This window comes from Camelus dromedarius, chromosome 4, assembly GCF_036321535.1.
Source record: "Camelus dromedarius isolate mCamDro1 chromosome 4, mCamDro1.pat, whole genome shotgun sequence".
NCBI classification, from domain to species: domain Eukaryota; kingdom Metazoa; phylum Chordata; class Mammalia; order Artiodactyla; family Camelidae; genus Camelus; species Camelus dromedarius.
The window spans coordinates 66,124,109-66,137,881 of NC_087439.1; the positions used below are offsets into that span (position 1 = coordinate 66,124,109).

At 42.5% G+C, this 13,773-nt stretch overlaps 1 protein-coding gene across 3 annotated transcripts in view; it reads left to right on the top strand.

Annotated features, from left to right (window-relative positions):
- The window catches only part of PLEKHM3 (pleckstrin homology domain containing M3), a 158,490-nt gene that overhangs the window by 10,306 nt on the left and 134,411 nt on the right, over nt 1-13,773 (top strand). For all 3 annotated transcript variants that reach the window (XM_010985440.3, XM_010985441.3, XM_031451906.2), the window contains exon 2: nt 9,783-10,702. In XM_010985440.3, the coding sequence (XP_010983742.3) occupies nt 10,102-10,702 (601 nt within the window). In that variant the 5' untranslated portion in view covers nt 9,783-10,101. The remainder of the gene's footprint in view (nt 1-9,782; nt 10,703-13,773) is intronic.

Here is a 13,773-nt window from a genome sequence, read left to right on the forward strand (position 1 = left end):
CCCCACGTGGCCTTCAGACTGACAATAGATGAGTCATCTTGGTCTCTTTCATCAACTTTAAAGTAATCCTGCTACTTTACTTGCCTCTCTCTGTTGAGATTACTACAAATTTTTATCAAGAAGTTTCTAAATGTTTTATAAACCACACTTTAAACCATGCATGTGAAGATGATTCTTCTCAATAAAGTCAAATTATTCTGAGCTGATGACATCTTTAAATCTAAAGCTGCTTCCCTAGATTCTTTGAGTATCTGGCATACCTGAGTCTCAGTGTCCCTCCTTGGGGTGGCCCTTTCCTTCGTTGTTGAGGTCTGTCACATACTCAGCCACGCCAGCTGGTTTAGCTGGGAGGGCACCTCCACATCCTGGTCAGTCATCCCTGTTGCAGTTGGAGGCTGACTCTAGCACACATGATGGACTTTTCACCTTCTTCACCTCAGTCCTAGAATAAAGATATTTTGAGTGGTTCTTTTGTTTGTTTTTTTAATCACTTTTCCCTGCCATGGAGGTAAAGGGAAATGGAAAACGCTGAGTCTGCCTTTTTAGACATTTAAGTAACTGAAGTTTATGTCTCTCTGTTCTGTTTCTAAAACCAGGACATTTTGGAACTTTGGTGATTTTATGAAGATGGGCTTCCCAATCAGAAGCCTTGGCTTTCCTATCCAGTGGTTGACATAGGGGACAGAAGACAATTACTGCCTTCAATAGTAAAGCAACTGGAGATGTGAAGTGCCACACTTATATTTAGTTTGGTTTCTGAGAAAACATCTTGGAGCATCAGATGTCTCAATGATTTTTGCAAGTGGCAAAAAATAAGCACCGAGATGGACTGAAAAATGCTTTAAGTTGATTGCCTGGGGGCATTTCAAAGGGAACATCTCCTTCCTGATATTAGAAAGAGCTTGAGCTCTCAGTCACTGAGCTCACAGTCACTGGCAAATTAGGTTTACAAAATAATTCCCAAGTGCTACATAGGTGCTTTTGTTTCTATAAAAGGTCTGAGTGAGGTCTTTGCTACCTGACCTTTGCCACGTTGTTTTTAAACCTGGTTTCAATAGCTTGCAAGCTTTTTCTAACCAAGAAAAAAATTTTAAAGTTCAAGTCAACATAACGTTTTGGGAAGCATGTCAGATTTTATTTAAACGAGCTTGTAGTGAATTCAAATATTCATTTGCCAGAAAACCAGAGTGGTGCTTATATTCACAGGTGTCAGTACTTTGAAAACATACTCTTTATGCAGTTGTCCATTCAACCAACATTTACTGAGCCCCCACTGTGTACTACCCATAGTTTTAGGCCCAGTGAGGGTTGTAAAAATGAAATAGGGTAGAATCACTGTTCTGAAGTTGCTGTGAGTCCCGTAGGGTAGATGTGTGACCTCAGGAAAGTTACTCAGTGTCTCTGAGCCTCAGTTTCTCATCTGTGAAAATGGGAATAATAGTACCCACTGTACACATCATGAGGCTTAGAGATGAAAAGTACCAAACAACGTACCTGGCACAAAATAGGCTTTTGATAAATTGTAATTATTATTGTCATCTTCATTTCAGACAGAACAGGCAGCATGCAGTGTAAGCTGTGGGGGCAGTACCAAAGACATTCTGAGAGTTTTTAAAGAAAGAGCAGACTGTTTTAGGATCAGGAATCAAAGAAAGCCTGTAGAAGAGGTGGCAACTGAGCTTGAAGAGTGGATAGAATTTCAGTGGATAGAGGTGGGGAGACTGTACCTCGGAGGTAACTGTAAGCAAAATTTTGGAGTTGGGAAAGCATAAAATGTGGGCAGTAGCATTCTGGCTTGGAGTACAGATTGAATTAGGGAAGGGGAGTGGGAAGTGGACAGGCAAGCTAGTCCAAGACTGAAAGGCCTAGCGTATCAGGTAAAGAGTTGGACCTTGTCGTCAGTGGGAGCTTCATGAAGGGTTTTATTTGCTACTGTCTCCCCAGTACGTAAGACAGCACCCAACCCATAGTGAGTGCTCAGCAAATAATCACTGAATGAGTAGCTAAGTGTGACTTTAGACAAGCTGAGCTTCCTTTTGCCATAAGATAAGCCAGTTAGAAATGTTCTACAAATAGTTGGGAACGTAAGACCAGAGGTCCGGCTTGAGATTGAGACTGAAGGTGGAAACTAGGGAGGTATGAACATGGAAGTAATTTCTGAAGCCTCAGTGTGGATAAATTGACCTAAGGAGTACCTGCAGCCATAGTCAGAGAAGAGAGTTCAGGTGATGCCCCCATTTGATGAGACCAGTAAGGGAAGGAAGAAGATGGAGACAGGGAAAGAGAAGGTGGAAGTGAGAGGAAAACAGAGAGTGTGGGGCCTGTGAAACCCGGAGGGAATGTTCAAGGAGGGGCTGGTTAACAGTCTTAAGCAGGATCAGGACTCAGAAGTACAATGGTGTCTGTGTAGTGAGGAGGTCCCTGGACAGAGCAAGAAGAGAACTTCAGTAGAGTGGGGCCTTGTGCCAGGCTGTAAGGTACCAGTGGGCACAGCACACTCTGGGACATTTCTTTTTTCTTTTCAAGGTTAGTATTTACTGGTATTTGCTTTTTGAGCATATATTTAAACAGACAATATGCCCAAACTGTATATATAATCTGATTCCAATTAAATATTAGATAAAAACACGCCTAGCTGTTTTCTCAGAGTTACGAGGGCATGACTGATTTTTATTTTCCATGTTTGTCAGTATTTTCCAGCATTTCTATGAGTATTTATTACTGTGAGAACTGGGAAAAAAACCACTATAAAATTATATTTCTAAATGATATATTCCTTATGTATTGTATGGCAATAAACTGCTCATTTATTGAAACTTAGATAAATGTAGCCATTTACTGTTCCTTCCAGTCTTGTGAAGATGGGGTTCCATCTGTGTTTCCAGCTGTCTTTCTCCTTGGGAAGAGGCCTGGACTCTTCTTACAAGGTCTATCCTGGCACCATTTCTTTATCTGCTGCTTGTGGCCTGTGCTCCATCAACATGCTTATGTTGTCTTTATGACAAAGCACCATGGAAAACCATAACCTCTTGTAGCCCGACAGTCCAGAAACATCATCTTACTGGGTCAGATCCTCTTGTGGTGGATCCTTTACATTATGTAACTCAGAAAATTTCCAGTCAGCTGTGGCCTTAACCAAAGTGAAGAACATGTGAGAGCCACATGTGCTGACCTTTCTTATCATCACCCTTGGTTCTCATGTTTGAAAATGGACCAGCAGAAACTGCTTATCCTAGGTGTCTTTGGCATTGCATTCTTCTCCTAGTCTGGCTGCTTCTAAAACTACATGGTCCCAGACACCCTCTCAGCACTCGTTACATTCTGATTACAAGCCATTTAGTCAAGTGGAGGGGAAGTCAGCGCTTTTACCATCTGGCTTGGGAGAACATGGTATCTCTGTGTGGGCCAGGCTGGTATTATTACTCATATCTGTCTCTACCTCTGTGTGGGAGGGAGGCAGTGTTCATCCTGTTAATTAGCCTTGCTTAATGAGCATGTAAACCACAGATTTCCTTGTTAGGAAATAGCAATACATGGAGTCTCCATCCTGTTTCATTTTGGTGCATGCATGGGATTCTTTGGATTGAGCTTTTATGACCACACTGACAAATGGACCTCAATTTCTCAATCTTCTACATAGGGAAAATAACCCTTTGTACAGACTGGGTATTCTCTCTAAAAATAAGATAAAATGTCTATAGATCATTGAGTTTGGCTGAAAAGTAGTGTATTATAAATAGCTGGTTGCTGACTTTGCTTTGTTGGGCTGACGTATCTTTCCGGGGAGAGACCAGGAACACATGGTTGTTGAGTGGGTGAGGTCCAGAGAAGGGCTCCATAATTAGGCAGCAGTTTACATTTTTTAAAGGCTTGTTGGAACAGCTACCCAGTGAACGATCCACATGTGAGGCAGTTTGATACTAGCAACGTTACTGGATGCAGGTAGCTGAGTAAGGCACCCAGAGGTTAAATGGTTTGCCAGAGGCCACCCAGCACGTGTGTGGCTAAGCCCGATTTAGAACACAGTTCTAATTAGCTCCTGGTTTCCAGTTTTGCATGGAGGCAAAGCAGACTGCACCCACATAGTGATTTTACTCAGTTCACTTTGTCAGGGGAAAGTACTCTTTAGATTTTGACCTGTCTAAGGATGCTATTATTTTTTTATTAATTTCAAAACCAAATGAGGCAAGCTAATAAAGAGGTGTTCATTTTCAGAGACTGAACTTGGCCTTAGACCCTGGTATTGTGGCAAGTTTGAGGACTGTACAATCTAGGGAAAGATGAACTTCCCAAAGAGAAAGGTTGGAAAATGGAGGAAGACATAGAGATTATAGAGGAGGGTCAGTGATGCATCTTGCCTGCCGTCAAGTAGCTCAGAGTGTAGAGTGGGATGGAGAGAAACTGTTGATCATTTCAGGACAGTGTGGCAAACCCAGGGTGCTCGGAGAGCCTGAGCAAATCGGAAGGCTCCCTGACGTGGGCCAAAGCATGGAGGACTAAAACGGTAAGGTGAGTGTTGGTCAGGAATGATGGACTGGAGGGGTGGGTGGGTTACAAAGGTCACTGACGGTCACGCAAAGGAATAACGAGGCATTCATTCAACTTGTGTATATCTAGTGCCTTGTGTGTATGTGTCAGGCACTGCTCTGTGCACTCGGGATACATTAGTGAGCAAAGTGAGCATAAATTTCTGCCCTCGAGGAGCTTACACTTTAGTGAGGAGAGAGAAACACCAAACATTAAATCAGAAGTTCACTGAGTGGTATGTTAGAAGACAGTCAATGCATAAGGGAAAAGGATCCAGCTAGGTGATCAAGGTTAATGTGAACAGTAGTTAAGTCATGTTGATGGTATCTACTCTCATGATGCTATGATGAGAATGGTACTTTACTTCTGTGATTTTTTTCCCCAAAACATATAGCGCTAGTCTAATCATGAGAAACACACTAAACAAATCCCGATCGAGGGACAGTCTATACATTACCTGACCAGTATTCCTCGAAATTGTAAAGTCATCAGAAACAAGTAAAGTCTGAGAAACCGTCATAGCCAAGAGCAGGCTGCAGAGACTTGACAACTAAATATCATGTTGCATCCTGGATGGGATCCTGGAACAGAAGAAGGATATTAGAGGGGCACTGAGGACGTCTGAACAAAGTGTGAACTTTAGTTAACAACAGTGTATCAATCTTGGTTCACTAATTGTGACAAATGTACCACATTACTGTAAGATGTCACATGGAGGACACTGGGTGTAGGGGACATGGGAACTCATCGCACTATCTTTTCAATAATCCTGTAAATCTAGAACTGTTCTAACATTAAAAATTTATTTAAAAAAAAAAAAAAAACGGAGTAAAGAGGATCAGAAGTCCAGGGTAGAGACACTCGTTACAATTTTAAATATGGTGGTCAGGTAGGCCTCATTGAGAAGCTGACATGAACAGTCACTTAAAGAGAGAACTGACCACATTGGTATCTGGGGGAAGAGCCATTGCAAAGACCCTGAGGTGACAGCATGCCTGCAAGTTGGAGAACCAGCAGGGAGGCCAGTGTGGAAGGGAGGCTGGGAGAGCGAGGGTATGAGGTCCTAGAGGAAAGGTGGTGGAACCCATCAGGTAGGGGCTTTTAGGCCGTTGCTATTCATGTATTGTGTGCCAGGGACTGTGCCATTCCTTGTCCTATTTAATTCTCTCCACTATCTTAGGAGCGTGGTATTATTAACTTGCTGATTTTGCAAATGAGAAAACTGAGCTTAGAAGGTTAAGTCACTTACTGAAGTCCCATTGCTGGTAATTGGTGGAACTGCACTTCCTTTCTTCCCCCTGAGACCCAGAGTTGTCACTCCTGACCTCTGCCTCCTCTCCTGGGGGCTGGACTAGATCTTCTAGGCCAGGAATTAGTGAGCTGCAGTGCCCTGGATGGTCTGGCCCTCTGCTTGTTTTTGGTTGGTTTGTCTGCTTTAAGTTGCGGTTAAAAAACAAAACAAAACACCTATAAGATTTACCATCTTAATCATTTTGAGGTCAGTGGTGTTTATATTCACACTGCTGTGAAACTGATCTCCTGAACTTTTCATCCTGCAAATCTGAAACTCCATACCTGTTAAACAACAACTCCCTTTCCCCTACTCCCACCATTCTACATTTTGTTTTCATGAATATGACTACTTAATATACACTGAATCATGCAGCATTTGTCTTTTTATAAGTTTTTCTTAGTATGATGTCCTCAGGGTTTATTCATGTTGTAGCATGTGACAGGATTTCCTTCCTTTTAAAGGCAGAATAGTATTTCCTTTTATGGATATACCACATTTTGGTTCTCTGCCTGTTTTTTAAATAAAGTTTTATCAGAACACAGATATGTCCAATCATTTCCATATTGCATGTGGCTGTTTTCCCCACTATAACCATAGAGTGACTGTGTGACCCACAAGCTTACTACAGAAAGTGTTTGCTGAACCCTGTTCTACTGGGGAAACTCTGAAGGATTAAGAGAAGTGATGTGGAGGCTGTATTAGAAGGAGGAAGGCAAGAGGCAGGAAGACCTTGCTGGCTCTGTAGAGGGACACTGACTTGGATATGGGGCTTGCCCTCAAGAAGCTTAGTCTATTTGAGGGAAAAAGTTTACAAAGTTGACTTGTTTAGTGATACTTTAGATATTCAGGGAAGGGAGAGATCCCAAAGGACTGAGTCTTCAGGAAAGACTTCGCAGAGGATTGGGGTTTGGGATGGGATGGATTGGATTGCTGTAGGGTGTGGAGGAGTGCATCAGCCTTCTCAGCGTGCCTTAACAGACGAGTCAGACTTTGAAGGCATTTAGAGCAGAGTCTGAATAGGATGGGCAGAAGGGTGCAGGAGGGAGTGACCCCTCCTGCAATGGGAGCAGCAGGTGGGCAGGCCTGGAGATCAAAAAGGTAAACCTTGAAGGAGGAACTGAAAGGTCTGTGTGACTAAGTCGAGGAATGAAGAGAGTATGAGTATGCTGGGGCATATGGTGGAGAGTAGACCTTTTTAGAGTATGGTTTTGAAGGATAAATGCATAAGAGAATAGCAGTGTAAGCTCCAAACAGAAGCAATGGAAAGACTAATAGTGAAATTCCTAGAATGGAAAGTCCAGATTAGCCCAGTGAACTTGGGGTGGAGTGGGGGTGGTTCGGGGAAATCTTACTCCAAATTACATAGCCAGTAAGAGACAGACTTAGGATTCGGACCTAGATCTGACTCTAGATCCACTGCACTAGATTGCTTGCTATTACTCCAGTATATAGCTCACCACGCTGCCTAAGACACTTGAAAAGCCCTTACTAGCCACAAGGTGATTTACCCTTCCTAATTTCTTCTGAGCCATCTAGGCAACTACCTTCAAAGTTTTCTAGGCTCACCTCAAAGGGCACCTCCTTTTGAAGGCTTTCTTAATCTCTCCCTCACCTTTGCTATCAAGTGACCCCTTCTTCCTTCCGCCACCAAATCTGTTTCCATCCTCTATCAAGGTGTTTTTTTGGACTTATTTTCTTAGGCTCATCATGATAGACTGTGAGCCTCTTTAGGGCAAGAGCTGTAACTTACTCATTTTTCCATCTTTAGTGTCTTGTATCTGTTGTGACCTGAATAAATGAATGGATTGGTAGATGAGTGATTTCCAGAATTCCTTGTCAAACAGCATGGAAATGGTTCTAAAGTTGAATTGTTACTGCCCTTAATGAGGATTAAAGGAGGCAATTCATGGGACCTCTTACTCTCTCTAGGCCTCCATGTCCCTTTCTGTGAAAGGTTGGGGTTGGAAGGATGATCTCAAAGGCCCCTTCCTTGTCTGACAGTCTATGATTTTAGAACGTGTTGGGATCAAGTGTTCCACAGGGCAGCAGTGCTGGCCGTCAGTGGTCATGTGATTCTAAGCAGTTTGTGAATACCCAAGCGGGGAGCCCAAAGAGTATATTCCTAGACATTTTGATTAAAATAAAAAAGAAATAAAAAATCAATTTGAAGATATTTACTCCCTGTGGTATGATTAAAGGCTGAATTTTAAGCACTGGATAAGATTTCATAAAAGGACCTCAGATGACTAACTTCTATAAAACTCTTCTATAAAATGGGGACCTTATACTTTATTATGTTCATTTGAAATTTTAGTAAATAAAGAACTACAAGTTTTAAGATTTATTATGTATTTTTTTTCCTTAGCCTCTGGTATACGAGATGAGACTGAAAAATCACAAGTTTCAAAATTAGAGCAGTAGTAAAATCCTGCTACACACGATTCGAGACTCAAGGCTTAGCTGTAGACACAGCAAACAAAAACCTATTTGCAGCTAGAAAAATATTTTAGCTGATTTTATCTCTAAAAAATCAATCTTTGCCTTGCTTCATGAATGTTAACATAATAAATATCAAAATATAAAAAGTAGATAAATTCACAGTCATTATCACTTTACAAGAGGTTAGCCACAGAGCTCCTGCAAACTGCAAACCTTCCTGATGCACTTAAAATAAATGGCTGTGTGTACAATTTTTACTTACACACATTAAGCAGATGCTGTTGATTTGAATCTAATGATTTAATGACCTAAGTGCTAAAAATTATTTTAATTAACCATAGAGATTGTACAGTTAAAAAAAAAAGGCACACATACACCTTTGCAAATTTGAAAAGGTGTTGCTAATTGCCTAGTTTTACCTACTTGTAAGTAGTTAAGGGAAGAAAAGCTCTTACCTAGTTGTTTTGTTTGTTCGTTTTTCAGTAAAGATACAAAGGTGTATGTTGAGAATGTGAAATGTGGCTGGTAGTTAGTGTGGCTGAGGAACTTTATTTGATTTTAATAAATTTATGTTTAAGTAGCCATGTATGGGGGGAGGGTATAGCTCAAGTGGTAGAGTGCACGCTTAGCATGCATAAGGTCCTGGGTTCAATCCCTGGTACCCTATCTAAAAACAAAGAAATAAATAAACCTAATTACCCCCCCCAAAAAATACTAAATAAATAAATCGCTCTTCAAAAAAAAAAAAAAAAAAAAGCCATGTATGGCTAGTGTCTACCGTACTGGATAGCATCACTGTCAGGGTCTGCTCTCCTTGCTCTGGCCTTGGGGATCTAGCATTTGCAGAGCTTGTGGTTGGTGTTAGGATTGTTTCTGCCCAGCTTTGAGGCTGAGGCTGGACCTATACTCCTAGGCCATTCCTCAAAGCCTCAGGGAGTTTGGAGCCTGTGAAGCCTTTCTGCAAGATGACTGGAGGAACTGTGAAGTCCAGAGCCATCATTAGGCATTACATAATTGAAACCTAGGGAGCCCAGCACAATAACATTCAGGTTAATAAAAGGGCTAGTTCTCCCTCTCTACTTCCCCCTTGCACTTCTGAGCCCAACAAATCATCAGTACTTTTAAGGTTTCTGAAAGGGCTCATGCATTTATGACTTTCAGGCTGATTACAATATAGGCCCTGTCACAGAATTCCTACTCTCTGTTGCTTACTCTTTTAGGTCAGCAAGATCACAGAGATTGGCCAGGGCAGTCTTTTCACAACTGCTCTCAAAGGCTTCTCTCTGTGAGTAAAAGCTATTGATCTTAATTCCGCTTATCAAGAGACCCACCCTGCTCTGCGTAAGTTCTAATGCAAAGTAGTGATGGGTACTCTTGACAGTGGAACTCCTGCGTGGGTGTTGTCCGCCTTTGGGCATGACTGGCGTAGAAGAGATGTAAAAATAGGAAGTAACTGGGCAGATTCATGTGTGTAGACCACAGTGAACCACGTGCCAATGTCGTTCTGTTTATTTTCTTTCAGGAAATTAAAGATGGTTGCGGCATTGCTGTGACCAGCACTTCCTGTTGTCTCTACAGAGATCTCACTGAAGAATAATCTCAGAGGAATGTTTGTCTCCCAGCACCTTTCTTGATGACTATTATCATCTAGCAAATGCTTTTAGTGACTCGGAAAACATCAACCACCCTTGTGCTTGGCCTGCTCTGAGCAGCCAAATGAAAGTTCCTTCCAGTTGTTTCCAGAACCGCGTCACCCAAAGCACCTCTCTTCACTGGGTGAAGGTTCATGCAGCCCTTTCCTGAACCAGCTTAGGGGGCTTAGTCCTCTCGGAGCCTGTGACATGGAAGCTTTGGAAGTGGACGATATCAGCCCCGCCTTGGAAGTTACTGAGGATTTCTTTAGCACTTTTGATAGTAAACTGGAAAAGGCCGTGCAGCAAGCGGAGGTTTATGGGATTCAGGAAGTCCCTGAACTGGTGGGGCATGAGGTACTCAGTAACATAGACAATGGTGCTATCAGAAACGTTGCCTCCTTGGGCAAGGGGGGCATGATTTGGGACCACTGTAAGACCAGGCTCTTAGAAACCAAAACTCAAAATGTCTTCCCTGCCAAAGAACAGTTTATGGTCCAGAAGGGGACAACCCCAGATAATCTTTCCTGGATGGAACAAAAGGAAGCTTCCACCTTTAATTTTTTCAACATCTGTCAGCGTCGGAGGGACAGACCTCGTTCTGTGAATGACTTACTGGATGAGAACACCACTTTTAAGCCCGGGCACGCTCGATCAAGATCAGATATTAGCCAGGTGGACTGGAGGGCAGTCCTCAGAACCTCACCTTTGCAGCAGCAGCAGCAACCATCTCTTCAGGGCCCTCACTTCACCAGGCTGTCTTTTCTGTTGCCCTCATCAAACAAGGTAGAAGATGCTCAAGGAAATACTGGTATGTTTCCATAGCTGACTGCTGATGAACACTGTTGATTTTCCGTTGTCTGTCTTGATTTACCTCAGGAGAGTCTTACTCTCCATTGTCCACGTCTAGCTTTGCTTACTCCAGCCCCCTCCTCCATTTACTTTCGCACTTACCTGACCTCAAGTCTACAGTCTGGCTATTGTCCGAGGAGGGACTGAGTGAAAAGATAACTACGGTTAATTCTCCCTTCCTCATCTTGTGTGTTAGAATCAGAATAGTCTCATAATTAACATAGTACTTTCCTTTGAACATTGCATCATACCGCTTATTCACATCCACTGGGTGTGGCCTTGTGCTACGAAGGATTTAAAGATGTGTGACCACACAGCCCTTGCCCTAAAGAACTTCTCATTTAGTGAAGGGATCAGACGCCCCATAGTGAGAGAAAGTAGATGCTCAATTGAAATGTCTGTAAGGGAACTTTTGGTTTACCCTATATTTGGGGGATTTTTTTTTTTTCAATGCGTGACAGTGATCATAAGAGGTTAGAGGAAGGGGAAGACACTGTGGGCTGGGCTTGTCGGGAAGCATTTGTCAGACATCATGGGACTTGAGCTAGACCTTGAATGACACTAAGATGCAGGAAGAGGGTCACAGTTAGAGGATTCTCGGTCACGATGATGGTGTGGACAGCAGTGAGGTGGGAAAGACCGAGGAGAGTGGGCTGACCCTTGTGAGGGGACCAAAGGGTAGTGGGAAGAGAAGTTTGGAGAGGTTGCCTAGCACCTCGTGGTGTAGGGCCCTGAATTTCCCTTTTCCTCGTACTTTGAACACACACAGGAGCTCTCTCTTCTGTGAGTTATGACAAACCATCTGTCTGTTTCCCCCAGCATTTTCCTTCACGATAACCTCATTTGTACAGGCTATCCATTTTTATTACTGATGATTCTTCAATCACCCTCCTTAACTCTTAATTTAGATGGCTTCTGCTTCATTAGCTGGGGAGATTATGTTCTTAACTGCTATTTTAGCGTCACTTCAGTCTCTATCATTGCTTGCTAGTCCACTGATATAATTTAGCATTATATTTTATTTACTTATTTTACATTACATTTTAATTAATAAAATTTAGTTTGTAGTGTAATTCAAGGCAAGGATATGGTTTAGGACGTCTGCTAAGGAAATGCAACGTTCCCGTCCATGAGGTGCTGCATTATTTTCACATCCAGTTCAAATCTACCCTTTTAAAATACTTCTTTCCCCATTCAGGTTTATAACTTGTAATTCCTTATCTTCTCTCCTAGACTTTCACCAGTCCTCTGTGACATCTAGCTAAAGGTGGTGACCATGGGGGTAGAAAGAAAAGGGCGTTATAAAGCACAGGGCTTGCTAACTGTGTCAGTATGAGTTTAAACAAGCTCCTGTGACCCCAGTGCCTGGCAGAATGAGAGCTTTGCCTTGGACTCACGTTCAAACAGTTGTACTCATTGGTTAGCAGACAAACTCAGTTCTTTTTTGGTTTCTTGGAGTTCACATAGATTTTTTTTTTTAATCACTGAACCACTGTACCCATTCTAAATCCCTGGCATAACCCACATTAAGAGGATGTCATATCTCCAGCTTTATTTTTCCTATCTTGTTTGGATTATAAATGCAAGAACCAGCCTTCCTTGGGCTCTCTCTTGAGAATATGACAGACCATTATTATTTTTTAATTCTTGATGTTAAAAAAGTTGAATATTAAATTATATTGAAATGTAAGTACTGAATGGTATTTTAAAAAGTGAACTGGAACAAATGGCCTTGCAGATATTGATATAATATAACCTGGCCATCTTTTGATCATCCATGGGATATGCATCCTATCAGGAAGGAATAAAGTGGGGGAAATGGCCTGCTGAGTTTCTGACACCTTTTCTGGCTTGCGGGAGAGAGAAATGATGTTTGTATCGCTCACCAGGAGAAGGGCAGGGGCATTCAAGGCCCACTGGCCACCCATTCTTTGGCTGTGGGGGTGGAGAGGAGTTCTAGATTCATGGCGGCTCACCGACTCTGCCAACCGTGGTTCTCACGGCATTTGAGGATAGGGGATGTGCTGACACCCAGGTGCATGCTAGTCAAAATCAGCTAAGATCTTTGAGTGAAGTTTACTTTAAGACCTTTGAAAGTAGCCATCCAAACTGAAGAAAGTTTCTCTTGAAGGAATATGCCAAAGGCAGAGGGAGTATCTTGGCCAGAGCTTGAGATGAGGACCCAGGAGATCTGGGGTCAGGCCAGACTTCTTCCCTGAACTTCATACTCACATATCTGACTGCCTGGTGAACAGCTCTGCTGGAATGTCCCACAGACCTCAAATTCACTGTCCGAAATGGCCCGTCAGCCTCTCATCCCTCTCTCCTGCTGTTCTAAAAATTAACAAAGGTTAATGAGAGGCTGAGGGCTCCTCAGAAGAAATAAAATCTAGTCAAATGGGTTTCCACTGATGAGGGCAACTTGGTTTTCTGTTTGACTCTGTCACTCACTCACTTACTGACGGGCTTTATTACTGTGTAGTCTTATGTTTTCTCCAGGTGATTTTTTTTCTGGATCCCTTTCTGAGCTCACCTGAGTAGCAACAGCGGTTCTTCTTCTCCTCGACCTCCCCTTCCCCCTCTTTTGCCCCCTCTCATTCCCTCCCTTTCCTTCCATAACAACAAGCCCAAGGGTCATCTTTGTTAGGTAGGGTCTCTGCGTCTTCTGCCTCCTTTGGCAATGATTAGCTGGGCCTTTGAGGACAACGGTGCTTTGGGTATAAAGCAAATCAAATTTTGTAGTAAGAGCTATTCGGCTAATGGACAAGCCTGTCTGAAGAAAGCCTTCTGGTCAGACAAGGTATCATACTGGTTAAAAAATGACTCTAAACCTAGAGTGTTAGAGTTTGAATCCTTTTCCCCTTCTTACTAGCTGTGTGACATAGGGCAGGTTTCTTCATCTCTCTGAGACTTCTTGTTTTGGCCATAAAGTATGGGATAATAGTAGTGCTTACTTCAATATCTTGTGAGCACTAAGTGAGTTAAAAGATCTAGAGTGCTTCTTAGAACCATGTTTTTCACATAGTAAAC